General features: G+C 49.0%; 1 protein-coding gene across 1 annotated transcript; it reads right to left on the reverse strand.

The window, feature by feature from the left end:
- Nucleotides 1-119: 119 nt before the first annotated feature.
- DRD1 (dopamine receptor D1) lies at nucleotides 120-1,629 on the reverse strand. Its single transcript, XM_011383551.1, has one exon. The coding sequence runs from the start codon at nucleotides 1,455-1,457 to the stop codon at nucleotides 120-122; it is 1,338 nt and encodes a 445-aa protein (XP_011381853.1). The 5' UTR covers nucleotides 1,458-1,629.
- Nucleotides 1,630-13,167: the final 11,538 nt, after the last annotated feature.

Consider the following 13,167-nt stretch of genomic DNA (forward strand, 5'->3'; position numbering starts at 1 on the left):
GGGGGGGCTCCCTCTGACACCCCCGAGTCTCACCACGCTTCGGTTTCTCAAGGGCAAGCCCCAGAGAGCTCTCCACCAGGTTTCGAGATGAACGTGGCTGGCAAGATTCATCTCAGAGTTCAGGTCGGGTGCTGTCCATTCTGTGTCATGGGCTGGATCTTTTCTAGAGAGACATCAGTGTCGTAGTCCAAAATGACAGACAGGGCCGGGGACAGCTTCTCTAAGGGCTTGGCCCCTCCACCTGCCTCCTCGTCCTTCAGGTCCTCTGAGGGGCCCACGGCGTGTGGGATCAGGTACAGGTTGCAGTCCTTGGAGATGGACCCCCGTGGCTCGTGATGGCTGGAAAACACCACAGCCCCATTGTTATGGATGCTGACCGTCTCGATGGCGTTATTCGTCGTAGGGCAAAGTCTGTAGCATCCTAAGAGGGTTGAAAATGCCTTCCGAAAATCAGCATTAAAGGCGTAAATGATGGGGTTCAGGGAGGAATTAGCCCACCCAAACCACACGAACACATCGAAGGTGATGGCATCGATGCAGAAAGGCTTGGTCTCCCCAGCCCCACAGAAGGGGACCATGCAGTTCAAGATGAAGAAAGGGAGCCAGCAGCACACGAACACGCCCATGATCACGGACAGCGTCTTCAGAACCTTGGTCTCTCTTTTGAAGGACATCTTAAAGGAGCTTTCTGGTTGGGAGCACTCCACGGGCTTGCCGTTCCCTGTGGTGGTCTGGCAGCTCTTGGCGTGGACCGCTGCCCTCTCCAAGGCCGAGATGCGCCGAATCTGTTTCTGGGCGATCCTGTAGATCCTGGTGTAGGTCACAATCATGATGGCCACGGGGATGTAAAAGCTTATCAGGGAAGACGAGATGGCATAGGTCCTGCTCAGGCTGGAATCACAGTCGTCGGTGGGCTCACCCAGGGAGGTGGCATTCGTATCGGAGGGGCTTATGGGTTTCGCCTTGTGCCAGCTGAGCTGCACGGGGATGAATGAGATGAGCACAGACAAAGTCCATGCCACACCGATCAGAATGAAGGCTGCCTTGGGGGTCATCTTCCTCTCATACCGGAAGGGGCTGGAGATGGCCCAGTACCTGTCTACGCTGATCACACAGAGGTTGAGGATGGACGCCGTGGAGCACATGATGTCAAAGGCCACCCAGATGTTACAGAAGGACCCGAAGGGCCAGAAGCCAGCGATCTCGGCCACTGCTTTCCAGGGCATGACCAAGACAGCCACCAAGAGATCCGACACGGCCAAAGAGATGACGAAGAAGTTGGTCACCTTGGAACGCAGGTGTCGGAACCTGATGACGGCGGCGCAGACCAGCGTGTTCCCCAGGAGCGTGGACAGGATGAGCAGCGACAGGAAGCAGGCTGCGAGGATGCGGACGGAGAAGCTCCTTTCCACCACCAGCCCGGCCCTGCCCACGGTGGACGCGTTCAGAGTCTTCATCTTCCCTGGGGGGACAGCACATAGGGGGCTCTGACACCCCTTGGGTTCCCGAGCAGGGACTGGGGGTCAGTCAGACGCGCAGCGGTCCTCACTCCCCAGGCAGCGCGTGGCGTGGCGCGTCCCCGCTCGCTCGCTCCGCCGGGGGCAGGACGTCACCAGCACTCCATCCTAGGGCTGCCGCGATGGCGCGCAGGAGCCTGCCCTCGGCATCCAAGTCCCTGCCCCCGGCATCCAAGTCGGCCGCTTGGACGGTCCCTCTTGCTTTCTACAACTGCCTGCTGTCTCCCTTGCTCCAGGTCGGTGTCGCTGTAACCGGCTGGCTGGCCCTTCGATTCCCCCATGGGAAGCGCCGGCTCTTTAGCATATTCTAAGGTTATCAGTCCAGAGACTGGCGGCCTCTGCCGAGCTAGTCAGTCGTAGTCACATCTCAGGGCCGAGACGCCGCTGAAAATACATCCAAACCCCTGGCTCCCCAGCAGTTCCCCAAACGCCCTAAAAAGCAAAGAGAAAGCAGAGGTCGCCAAGACTTGAGCAGACTGCGCTTTTACTCCTGTCCAGCCCAATCCAATTCCGTTCGTCTGACCCGCCTACCTTGCCTCGGGGGTGTCTGTCTCAGCTCCGGGAGGGAGCAGGCTCCGCGAGGCGCCGCAGCTCCGCAACGCCCGGGACGCGCGCTCGAGTCCCGCCCGGCGCGCGCACCCCGGGGTCGGCTCCCGAGGCTCAGAAGTCGCGGGGGGCGGGTTTGGGAAAAGGATCCCGGGCCGGGGCCCCCAGGGAGCCGGCGCGGCCCCACCGCCTCGAAGGGCTAGAGATGGCTGAAGACAGACGAGACCCAGGAGGAGGACCGCGGGTAGCTCAGCGCCTCCCTGGGTGGGGGGTGGGGGGGGGCCTCCAGAACTAGTCACTCGGGCGGCTTCCCTCCTCTACGTCCCTACTCCCGGAGCCGAGGGCCCGGCGCCCCCGGGGCGGCCCCTGGCCCGTCCGGGCTAGCGCCCCGCGCCTTCTCGCTGAATCACCTCGCTGCCTCCCAGGCACCCGCAAGAACAGAGCTGGCAGCGGCGGGCGCACGGGACAACCGGGTCCCCGCAGAGCACAGCCCACCCCGACCCCGCGTCCCCTCCCTGACTTGAGAGCGGACTACGCATGACGAGCAGAGTTGCGAGCGACAGCCGCACATGATCCTGTGGATGATGCCGCGGCTGGAAGAGGCGGAGGACGACACCCGAAAGAGCGCTCGCCCGCGCCGGGTGACCCCGGCGACCCCGGGGCCCCCAGACCCGCGGACAGCGCGAGACGGGGCTGCGAGACAAATCCCGACCCGGGAACCTCCAGGGAGTCCGAGTCGCGCGAAAGCGAAGCTCAGACCGACATCTGGCGCCTCTTGCGGCGGCCCCCAAGCCCCTCCCCAAGACCAGCGCGAGCGGGGACCCTGCCCACTTCCCCACGCACACCTACCCCTGGACCAGCCTGCCCCCGTCCGACCTGCGCTGCCTCCCGATGCCCCCAATAGGGCGAGCGGTCCCCGCCGATGACCCTACTCACCGCGCGCGGGCCGGGCTCCGCTCCCGGGCGCCCCCAGGGCGCTGGCTGCGCGCTGCGCCCGGATCGCGGGCGCGTCCAGGGCTGCGGCCGACGCTGGGCTGCAGCCTGTGCCCCGCGCTCCGCGAGCGCCCCAGCCCCAGCGCCGCGCGCTCGGCGGGCCCGGGGCGCCCTCTGCCGGCGGCTGCGGCTTGGCGAGGCCCCCGCTTCTCCCTGGCGGGGACCGACCTCACCCGCGCCGGTGCCAGCATCCACGCGGGACCCGCGCAGGGGCCCGCTCTTCCCTGTCCATGACTCTCTTCCTTTGCTTGCCGGAGCCTCGGAAAGGGGACTCCTCCGCTTAAAATACTCTTAAAAACTGACGACGTTGAACAATTCTTTTTTGCTGGCACTGCATGCCTTGAGCCGATGTATTTTCCTGAGCGCTCACTGCGTTCCAAGAGCAGGGGCGACAGGGCAAGCGAGAGGCGTGCCTTACCCTCGAAGACCAGGGAGAACTGGCACTTGCTGGGCGGCCTCTGTGTCCCAGGCACACGCCTTATTTCGTTCGCCCCTTAAAACAACCCCTCGTCACAGGGCCTGCTCATCTCTGCTCGGCCCGAGTGGAAAATCAGGTTCAGAAAATCGCTCAGAATTACAGGGCTAAAGACGCTGCTGCCGGCTGCCGGACCCCTGACTGTGTGTCCTTTGCACTGACACGTGACTGCCTACCGGGAGCTCCAGGTCTAGTGCGAACGCTCACAACTAAATAATTACCCACAGGGCCGAAATAGAAGGAGGGAAGATTCAAGGTGGCCATCTGAGCAGGGACGTCTAACTAACTCCCCACTTATCCTGAAATGTTTCCACTGCCATCGCCTGGAAATTCACAGGGAGGGGACATTCGCATTAAGCCAGGGTGGCAGCAAAGGGTGGGGTCCTTTCCTCCAGGATAAAGGGCAGATGGAATCGGACTGGGCCAGGGAGGACAGTCCTGGGATTTCCCGTGTGGAAAGACACCTCCAAAGAGCAACTGCCAAGAGGAGGTGACAGAGGCGCGAGCGAGGCCAGGATGAGGCCAATTTGAGAGGTCAGATATCTGTCTAGGGAACTGTCCCCAGGACGTGAGTCCTCCCAGAGCCAATGACCCTGGCAGTGCCCAGAGCTCTTTAAACTAAAAGAAGGACCATGGTCACCACCACCACACCAGACCTCAGGGGGCTCTTCCAAGTAACGCCTACTGGCCTGGTCTCAGATGCTGTCACGTTCAATACAACACTAGTTCGATAGCCAAAAAAATATTTGATACGAAACTTAAATGTTAACCAAAAGCTTGTTGGAAACAAACGACATGACATTCACAACGTACTTCTTCACATACTCGTTTCTCTCAAGCTCGGCTGCTATTCCGAAAGACTCTCTTCCTTTGCTTGAAAATAAAATAAAAAAAATTTAAAAAACCCTAAATTCTTTCCAAACTAACCCACACTGACCTGTGTCTTTTTCTCTCAACTCATTCGCCTGACAGGTGGAGGAGATCTCATCGACATATATCACTTCTACAGTGGTTGAGAGGTATTTCTGGCTCGCGAGTAAATTTCTGCCAGGTTCACTGTTAGAACATCAAATCTCACCGTTACTCATAATACAAAAAGGCTCAGGTACCTAGCTAGAGATGAGAGAACCCGCGAACACCTGAGGAGGGGGGGATTTTGCTTTCTGTCACCAGGAAAATAAGAGAGTTGAACCATTTCTCAGGATGCTAAGACGGCCGGACCGCCGAGATTCCTTTCTGGCAGACTTAGGTCTTTGATTCTCGAACACCGTTGCCGCGGGAACAGGGAAGAGTAAAATGGAATCTCTATGCCAGGGTTTTTTTTCACTTTGCACAGAGTGTGAATTTCAGAGGAACTTACGGTTTGGCTAGAGGTGTTGTTTTGGGGGTTTTTTCCCTCCCGTTTCTTCCTTCTCGAAGCCAAGGTGAAACGAAGGCTTCGGTTTTGTTCTATAAAAATCTCCCCCAAATATCAAGGATGCAAATATAAATGCAAGCAGCTATTAGAATTAGATAATGCTGGGAATGTAAATCCAAACACAAAAGCACTTTTGTTCCCCAGACTGGCATGTCTTTTAAGCTCCACTGTGATTTATTCACTACAGGGAGGAGGAAGTTAAAATGATGCTTTTCAACAAATTTTTATTTGAAGCTTGTAAAACTAAATGAATACAGGAGGCGTGTATCACAGGGGGAGCTTAATCTCATCATAAAACAACGGAACTGTCAAGTGTAACAAATGATGTGTATTTGGAAGGCTTTAGTGTTATTAAAGCTGAGTTAATACCAAAAACGATCGCTTATGTCAGTGAAAAGAGATAAAGCTTGGTTGACCTTGACTAAGTCACGAGGATGCTTGTTTTACACCAAACTACAGCTTCTCTGAAATTCCCAATCCCATGTCATAGCCTCTTCTCCTGTAGTTACTATGTGTTTCGAAAATCAACACCATTAAAAATTTAAAGATCAATAAGTATCACTTTGGGTGCTGGCTGAGAGGTAATTCAACACATATAACATGCGTTGTTATGTACACGTAACAGAAAACAACATGTTTTCTGTTGCCGTATCTGTTCTTGGTTGGCGTTTTCCCCTTTTTCTGCCTTCTACTGGCTTAACCGAGTTGTTCTTAAGATTTTTTTTTATCTCCTTTAGTGCATTGTTTTCTATAATTTCGTGTTTCATTATTTTCGTGGTTGCTATGGGGTTTACATCATATATATGATAAGAGACATGATATAGGATATAAATATAGATATATCATGACCGTTTCTTATATTGTGCATTTATGATATATCACATATCAATATAAGACACAGATATGTCTTACGCAGTTTTTCACAGCTGATCTTCAAGTGATATTATACCATTTCATGTATGGTTAAGAACCTTCCATGTCTTCCCTCCCAATCTTTAACCGGTTAGGGCCTCTATACAAACTTTTACTTTTACACATGATCTGAATCCCATAATATATCGATATAACTTTTCTTTAAACAGACAATTATTTTGTGAAGATATTTAAATAATAAGAAGGAACTATTAAATCTTTACCCACATGTTTATGCGTGTACCCCTTCTGATGCCCTTCATCCTTTTGCGTACATGCCCATTTCCGTCTGGCAGCATCCTTCTGCTTGACAGGTGACCTTTAACTTTTAACTTTATAGTGCAGGTCTGCCGGTGATCGAGTCTGTCCACTTTCATATCTTCTAAAGTCTTCATTTTGCCTTCATTTTTTTGAAAGGTATTTTTGCTAGGGACAGACTCCTAGATTGACATCTTTTTCCTTGTAATGCTTTAAGAGGCTGGTCCACTGTCATCTTACTTGTATTGTTTCCAATGACAAGTCTGCCATCACCTTTACCTTCGTCTCTCTATACCTAACATGTCTTTTTTCCTCTGGCTGCTTTTAAGACTTTTTTCTTTATCACTGGTTTTGATGAATTTAATCGGATGTATTTTAGTGTCGTTTTCTTCAAACCCTTGGTGCTCTTGGGATTCGTGGAGTTTCTTAGGTCTGTAGGTTTATAGCTTTTGTCAAATTTGGAAAATAATTAGCCACTCTTTTTTCAAATATTTTTTTTCTTTTTATTCTCAAGTTCTTCAGTTACACATCCATTAGATTTCTTTGGGCTGGCCTACAATTCTCTTTTATTTACTCTCTTTTCTCTCTGTATTTCATTTTGGATAGTTTCTATTGATCCTAATATTTTTCTTCTTCAATGTCTAATCTGTTGTTAATCACATCCAGTGTGTTTTTCATTTTACATCTTGTAGTTTTCATCTCTAGAACTTCGTTTTGCATCTTTTTTTACATCTTACGTGTCTCTACTTAACACATTGAATGTATGAAATATAGTTATAGTAACTATTTTAATATTCCTCTTTGCTAATTCCAACCTCCATGGCAGTTCAATTGATTTCTTTTTCTCCCTATTATGGGCTGTATTTTTCTAATTCTTCTCATGCCTGGTCATTTTTTTGGTTGTACGCCATGCCTTGTGAATTTTACCTTGTTGGCTGCTGAATCTTTTTATATTCCTACAAATATTCTTGAGCTTTGTTCTAGAATGCATTCAAATCATTTAAAAAGAGTTCGATCATTTCACATATTGCTATGAGGACTTCTTACGTAGACCCAGAGCTGTGTTGAGCAGTGTCTAATTATTTCCCATGACTGAGGTAAGATTCTTCTGTATACTCTACCAATGCCCTATGAATTAGGACCATTCTGGCTGGTGACAACAAGCACTGTCCTTAGCCCTGCTCACACAGGTATCTTTCCAGATACTGTTCCCTATAATCTCTACACTCCCATTTCCTTACCTCATACACTTACTAGTTCTCTGCCGAATACTCAAAGGGACTCTGAATCTCTATAGTGTTTTTCTGCCCCGCCTCTGCCCCTCCTTCCAGGTCTTCTCTCTCCAGCATTCCATTCCACGATCTCTACCTGCTTCCTTGTCCCTGGACTTATAATTTTACCTCCTCAACTCGATCAGTTGGCCAGACTCTACTATACCACCTCCTCTGTACCACGACCTGGAAATTCTCTTTAGTCAGCAAGCTGGGGTACCTGTAAGGCTCACCTCATTTGTATCCCAACTCTATAGGATCATTGCCCTGTTACTTGATGTCCAGAATCTTGAAAACCATCATTTCATACTTGCTGCCCATTTTATAGGTTGTTTCAGATGGGAGGATCAATCCCTGTTACTCCATCTTGTCTAGAAACAGAAGTCTCAACTTTTTAGATTTTAAATCTAAACAGGCAAGGGAATCTAGGCAGGCAAGGGAAATGGCAGTGGAAATAGAAATTGGTTCAATAATCTTGATTTTCTTCTGTGTTTTATTTATTTATTTTTTTTTTTTTGCACCCCCGAAACTGCCACTGGTCCATGGCCCTGGGCTGCTAGAAGCACTGAATCTAGCCCCTGGTTCTCATGTTACTATGGTTCCAGAATTCTATCTTCCCATCTAAAGCCCTCAGTCTTGAGAAATATATGGAGTCAGTTTGGCCCAAACAGGAAAATAGAAACCACACAAGTTGTTTAAATAGAGAGGATTTAGCCTAAGGAATTATGTAAACAAGTATTAGGCCCCTGGAATGATGAAACCACCTTCCCCATCTTTGTTTGGGTCTCTGCTCCAATGTCATCTCCACAGAGAAGCCTTCCCTGAAACATTCCCTCTAAAACTCCGCCCCACATCCTGGGTTTCCCTAGCTCTATCCTTACCCAGCTTTCTTCACGCCACATCTCATCCCCTAAAATCCTGTATTTATTGGTTTATTGCCGGCTCCGCCATAGGAACGTAAGCTGCGCAGAGTGAGGACGCGGTCTCTCTGCCTGTCTGAGCCGAGACATGTAGATGCTCAGGAAACGGATTTTAGATGGATGAATGGATCGGACGGAAAGAGCAAGCAGAGTATCGTTTTCTTATCGAAATTGTCAAACAGAGCAGCGAGTGCTTAACCGGAGCAAAAGGAAATGTGAAGTATTATTTTTTTCCCTTATTTCTGCCCTCTTATGTCAGGATTAATTCGACTAGTGAACCAGTTCCTTAAACCCACAATGTTGTGGCTCAGCTTTCTTAGCAGATGCGACACTATGTTTTGCCTCCAGGGCCTATATAAGATAGAACTGGCTCCCACGAGATGTTTCCTGTTTCTTTATTTTTAAACAAAAAGCCAATTCGTGTGTTTTATGGATGTTTTGTATGTGAGACACAACGAGTTTTCTTCACCCCTAAACAAGAATGCTTTTAGGATGATTGTCTGCAGTTGAAACTAGGCCTTAACACTGAAACCAGACCCTAACACTTTTTTTTTTCTTTCTCTCTCTCTAGTTTTAAGTGTCTTTTGGGCAATAACAGCGGGCTCTAGAGGCCATCAGACCAAGCTGGATCAGACGGGTCCCAGAGGCTTGAGCAGGGACAGTTAGCAGCTAAATAACCCTATGCTGACCTCAAAAACACAACAGAACCAAGCAGGAGAGAGGCTACTTTTTCTGCTGGAGCCCATTAAGAAGCAAGGGGTCCATCAATTAGGAAGATCCGGTGCAGGGAACGAATCAGAGACACACAGAACCGATCAATCAATTTCTGCCACACGAGACTTCCTCTGCCCACTGTTGCCCTAACCGTAGCTGACTTACTTCCAAGACTACCCAGTCAGACCCCCTGAATTTGCATTAAGAAATACGTATAACTTCTGCTACCCTCACCCCTTAAAACCGACCCCAAGCCTTTGTTGGAGACCCGTGTGAGCCTTGTCCCTGGGCTCCTCATTGGGCTGGCCTGAGGAATAAAGCTCCTTTTTCTCTTGGAAAACCTGCTGCCTCAGACTCTGTAAGCCAAGCATCAAACTCACACCTGCTGTTTGGTGACACCAGCATCAGACCACACTGCCACCTACACCCTGCCTGGAGAAATGCCCGAGGCTGTGAAGGGGAACAGAGTTTGCCACCCCGATATATGCCCCTTTTGAGGATATTGATTATTTTAAGCAGATTATTTCTATGAAGCAAAAGACTCAGGAAGAAAACCTTTGAACTTCCCCCTAACTGCCTAAAAGAATTTGGACAGAAGAGGGAGCTCTCACCACAGATGACCATATTTTAGTATGAACCAGGTGAGTTGGACAGGGAGGAACCCAGCAAGGCCAATTTGACTCTGTGCCCCCATGTGTCAAGATGGCACAGTATACAACAGGCTCTTTTCATCTCTCTATGAATTATGCGTCTCATTTCACTTCACTGGCTTTGGAATTTTTATGCCGATGTGAATTCCCCAGGTGCACCTATTAAAACTTGATCTTCTCCTGTTCATCCGCTATATGTCATCGGAATTATTCAAGCAGCCAAAAGAACTTAGAAGGGAAGAAGGAAAATTATTTTTTCTCCTCTACGGTTACCCATCCTCCTCTACAGTTGCACAAAATCAAATGTACCTGCGTAGATAGAGTCCCCTTACTAGGTTGAGTGGATGGTGACACGGCGCTCCATAGAGTGTTCTACAGTCATTCAAATAAGACAAGACCTTTTCCCCCCAGAGGTCTCCATCCTGCCACACACCCTGCCAGCCCCGGCCCTGCTCTACTTATCGACTGCGCTGACCACCACTATACACTCATTCGCTGTGTTTGTCATCTGCCTCGCCCTCCTGGAACGCCCACCGCATGGGGCCAGAGGGTTAAAAACGTGCCTTTCGAGGTCGAATCCCCAGTGCCTAGAACGATGTCTGATGTACAACTGATGTGCAATAAGCATTCATTGAATGAAAGCGTGAATGAATGAATGATGTTGATACAACCTGGGAAAACATTTATGAAACAGAACTTTAAGTGAAGAAAGCACATTACGAAATAGGTGCTTCATGATTCTAACCACAAATTTAGCCAAAAAAAATATATAGATATATATAGATATAGACATTAGATAGATAGATAGATAGATAGATAGATAGATAGATAGATAGATAGATAGATATAGATAGATAGATAGATAGATAGATATAGAATCCACCACGTGTCCTGCATTGTGCTAGACACTGGGGTAGAAGGTTGACTAAGACTGAGTTTCTTATTTTAAAGGATTCATGGTCTAGAGAAGAGACAGCACTGTGAATCTACGGTTGAATGTGCGGGACGAGTGCCTGCAGAGGGATGTATCACCGGCTGCGGGAGCCGTGGACCGGGACCCTGATATTAACAGTTCTCAATCACCGAGCCTCACGTGGGCCGGATGTGCCCACTGCAAATCTCAGCAGACACATCCTCTCAGCTAAACTTCCGAACGGCCCCATGAGGCAGCTGTTAACCTCATCCCTACTTTAGAGATAGGGAAGCCGAGGCCTCGAGAGGCTAAGAAACTTATTTGTTTAGGGTCCCACAGCCCATCAGAAGCCACAGGGATCTGGCTCAGGAGCTTGTGTCCTTAAGCCCTGGGCTAAACGCAAGTGCAGGATAAAGAGAAGTTTGATGGGTCAGAAAAGAAAATGCTGGAAGAATACATAACAGAAATCCATGAGAGAGAATGCTGGGGATTGGCATGGGGTCCATACGTGAACTTTTCTGTACTTTTCAGATTCGTGTGATTCTTTATGTCTTTTATCATCGTAAATAACTTTGCTAGTATAACCAGGAACTTAAAAAGTTTTCGTTGAAGTGTTAACTTTAAAGGCAAACGTTCTTACTGGGTTCCCTATTCCACCAGGAGGAAAACTTCACCTTGTGATAGATCCAGCAACATCTTTCTTCCGTCCACTGACTTTTATCATGCCCAGAAACGCCCCCATCTTTGCTGACCTAAGCTTCGTTTTGTTTTTGCCATGCCCTAAACGGGCCAGAGTCCATATTAAAAATGCAAGGGTTTGGCAACCTTTGTCCAGGCGAGCCCAGCAAAAATTCCCCAGCACTCAGTTTCCTTATCGACAAAAGCTGACAAATACTCTTTTAGCTTCCATGGAGCTGTTTCCGAAAACTGTTTATTTAAAACAACGGTGGGGACACATTTGCAGACACTTGCTTTTGATTCTTAAAAGCTCAGTTCATTGGCTAATTTCTCCTTCCTTTTGTCTGTCTCTTTTTCCTTCTTCAAATGTAGTTGCATTTAGCTCAAATGTCACCACCTCTGTGACCCCTGACCCCCATCGGTCAGGGATAGAAATCCAACTCGAAAGAGCTTATGATTTAAAAAAAAAAAAAAAAAAAAGTGTAGGTGGGTTGATTTATTGGCTCCTGGAAGCCCAGGAGAGCGCATTCAGCGTCAGGCTGGGCCGAGGCCAGGGTCTGAAATGATGTCATCTGATCTCTGCCCGTCTTGCGTCTCTCAGCTTAGTTTCACTTGTTCAGACGCAGAGAGAGCAGCCCAGACGGCTCCTGGTCCACCTTCTCCCAGCTCGGCAGCCTCAGCGGGGTTGGGGGGTCCGGGATGACTTCTCTTTCTCAGTGTCTACATATTCATTCTGGGCAGGGTTCTGTCTGGCCCAGCTTGGGCCATTACCGATGAGAAGATTAACTCCCATGATTGACAATCTGACCGGGATCAAATGAAGTGAGAGAGAGGAGCTCCCCCCAAAAGAAACTGGGAGGCCAGGGAAGCAAAAAGAAAAAAGAAAAAAGGAGCACCCCATAGACATACAACAGAATTTTTGAAAACTGGTGTCCCCAATTTTCCACCCGTCTGTATATCTACACCTATCACTTGGCACCTCCTCCCATCAAAACAGAAAGTCCATTTCTCCCTGAATCCAGGCTGGTCTTGCCAGTGCCAAGCCTTGAACTTGAGAGGCCTTCAGTCCCCCTCTCTCTCTCTAATTCTTCCTTCTACACACCCTCCTCCCGCCACATACACACACCTGGCTTTGCCATGTGAACACGCCCACATTAGACTGTCGGAGGAATGAGACATGGAACCGAGCCAAACCAGTTGTCCCAGCTGAGGCTCCCAACACGTGAGAGAGCCCTGCCAAGATCCGGAAAGCCACCCACAGCCCACAGCTGATCACATGAGAAGCCTGGGGAGCCCAGCTCAGAACCCGCCCGCCAAGCCAACCCACGGACTCGGAACGAAACAAATATTTATTGTTGCGTGCTCCTCAGTTTTGTGGTCGTGCTGTAGCATTATCGGGGACAACAGGTGACTGATACACTGGTCTATTATCCCTATCTTGCATCCCCATTCTGCACAGCAGAGCTAGTCAATGCCCCATCTCATTGCAGTTAATTATTCAGCCCGCATTATACTGTTGCCATTTTTGTATTAAATAGTAACCGTTCGTTGTAATTACTTGTTTACATATCTTGCCAATAAGCTCTTTGAGGGAGGAACTTTTTAAAAAATCTTTTGGAGCCCAACACGCGACGAAACATTCCTAGGAAGTCTGAGCATGACGTGTACCACCAAAAACCGACCTGTGAGACCCATGCCCAGTACCCGAATTACCAGCCAGTTCGAATATCTTTTCTTATGTATCGGGGCCACCTGTTTTTCTTTCTCTTTGAATTGCACATATTTCTGTTTTTGTATGTTTTTCTATTTGGTTGTTTCTCTTTGTTATTAATTTGGGGATGTTTTTCTATTTTCTGGATACGGATTCTTTGCCAGATCCAGGTGTTGAGAAGACTGTGAACTC

Source organism: Pteropus vampyrus, unplaced genomic scaffold, assembly GCF_000151845.1.
Source record: "Pteropus vampyrus isolate Shadow unplaced genomic scaffold, Pvam_2.0 Scaffold524, whole genome shotgun sequence".
NCBI lineage: Eukaryota > Metazoa > Chordata > Mammalia > Chiroptera > Pteropodidae > Pteropus > Pteropus vampyrus.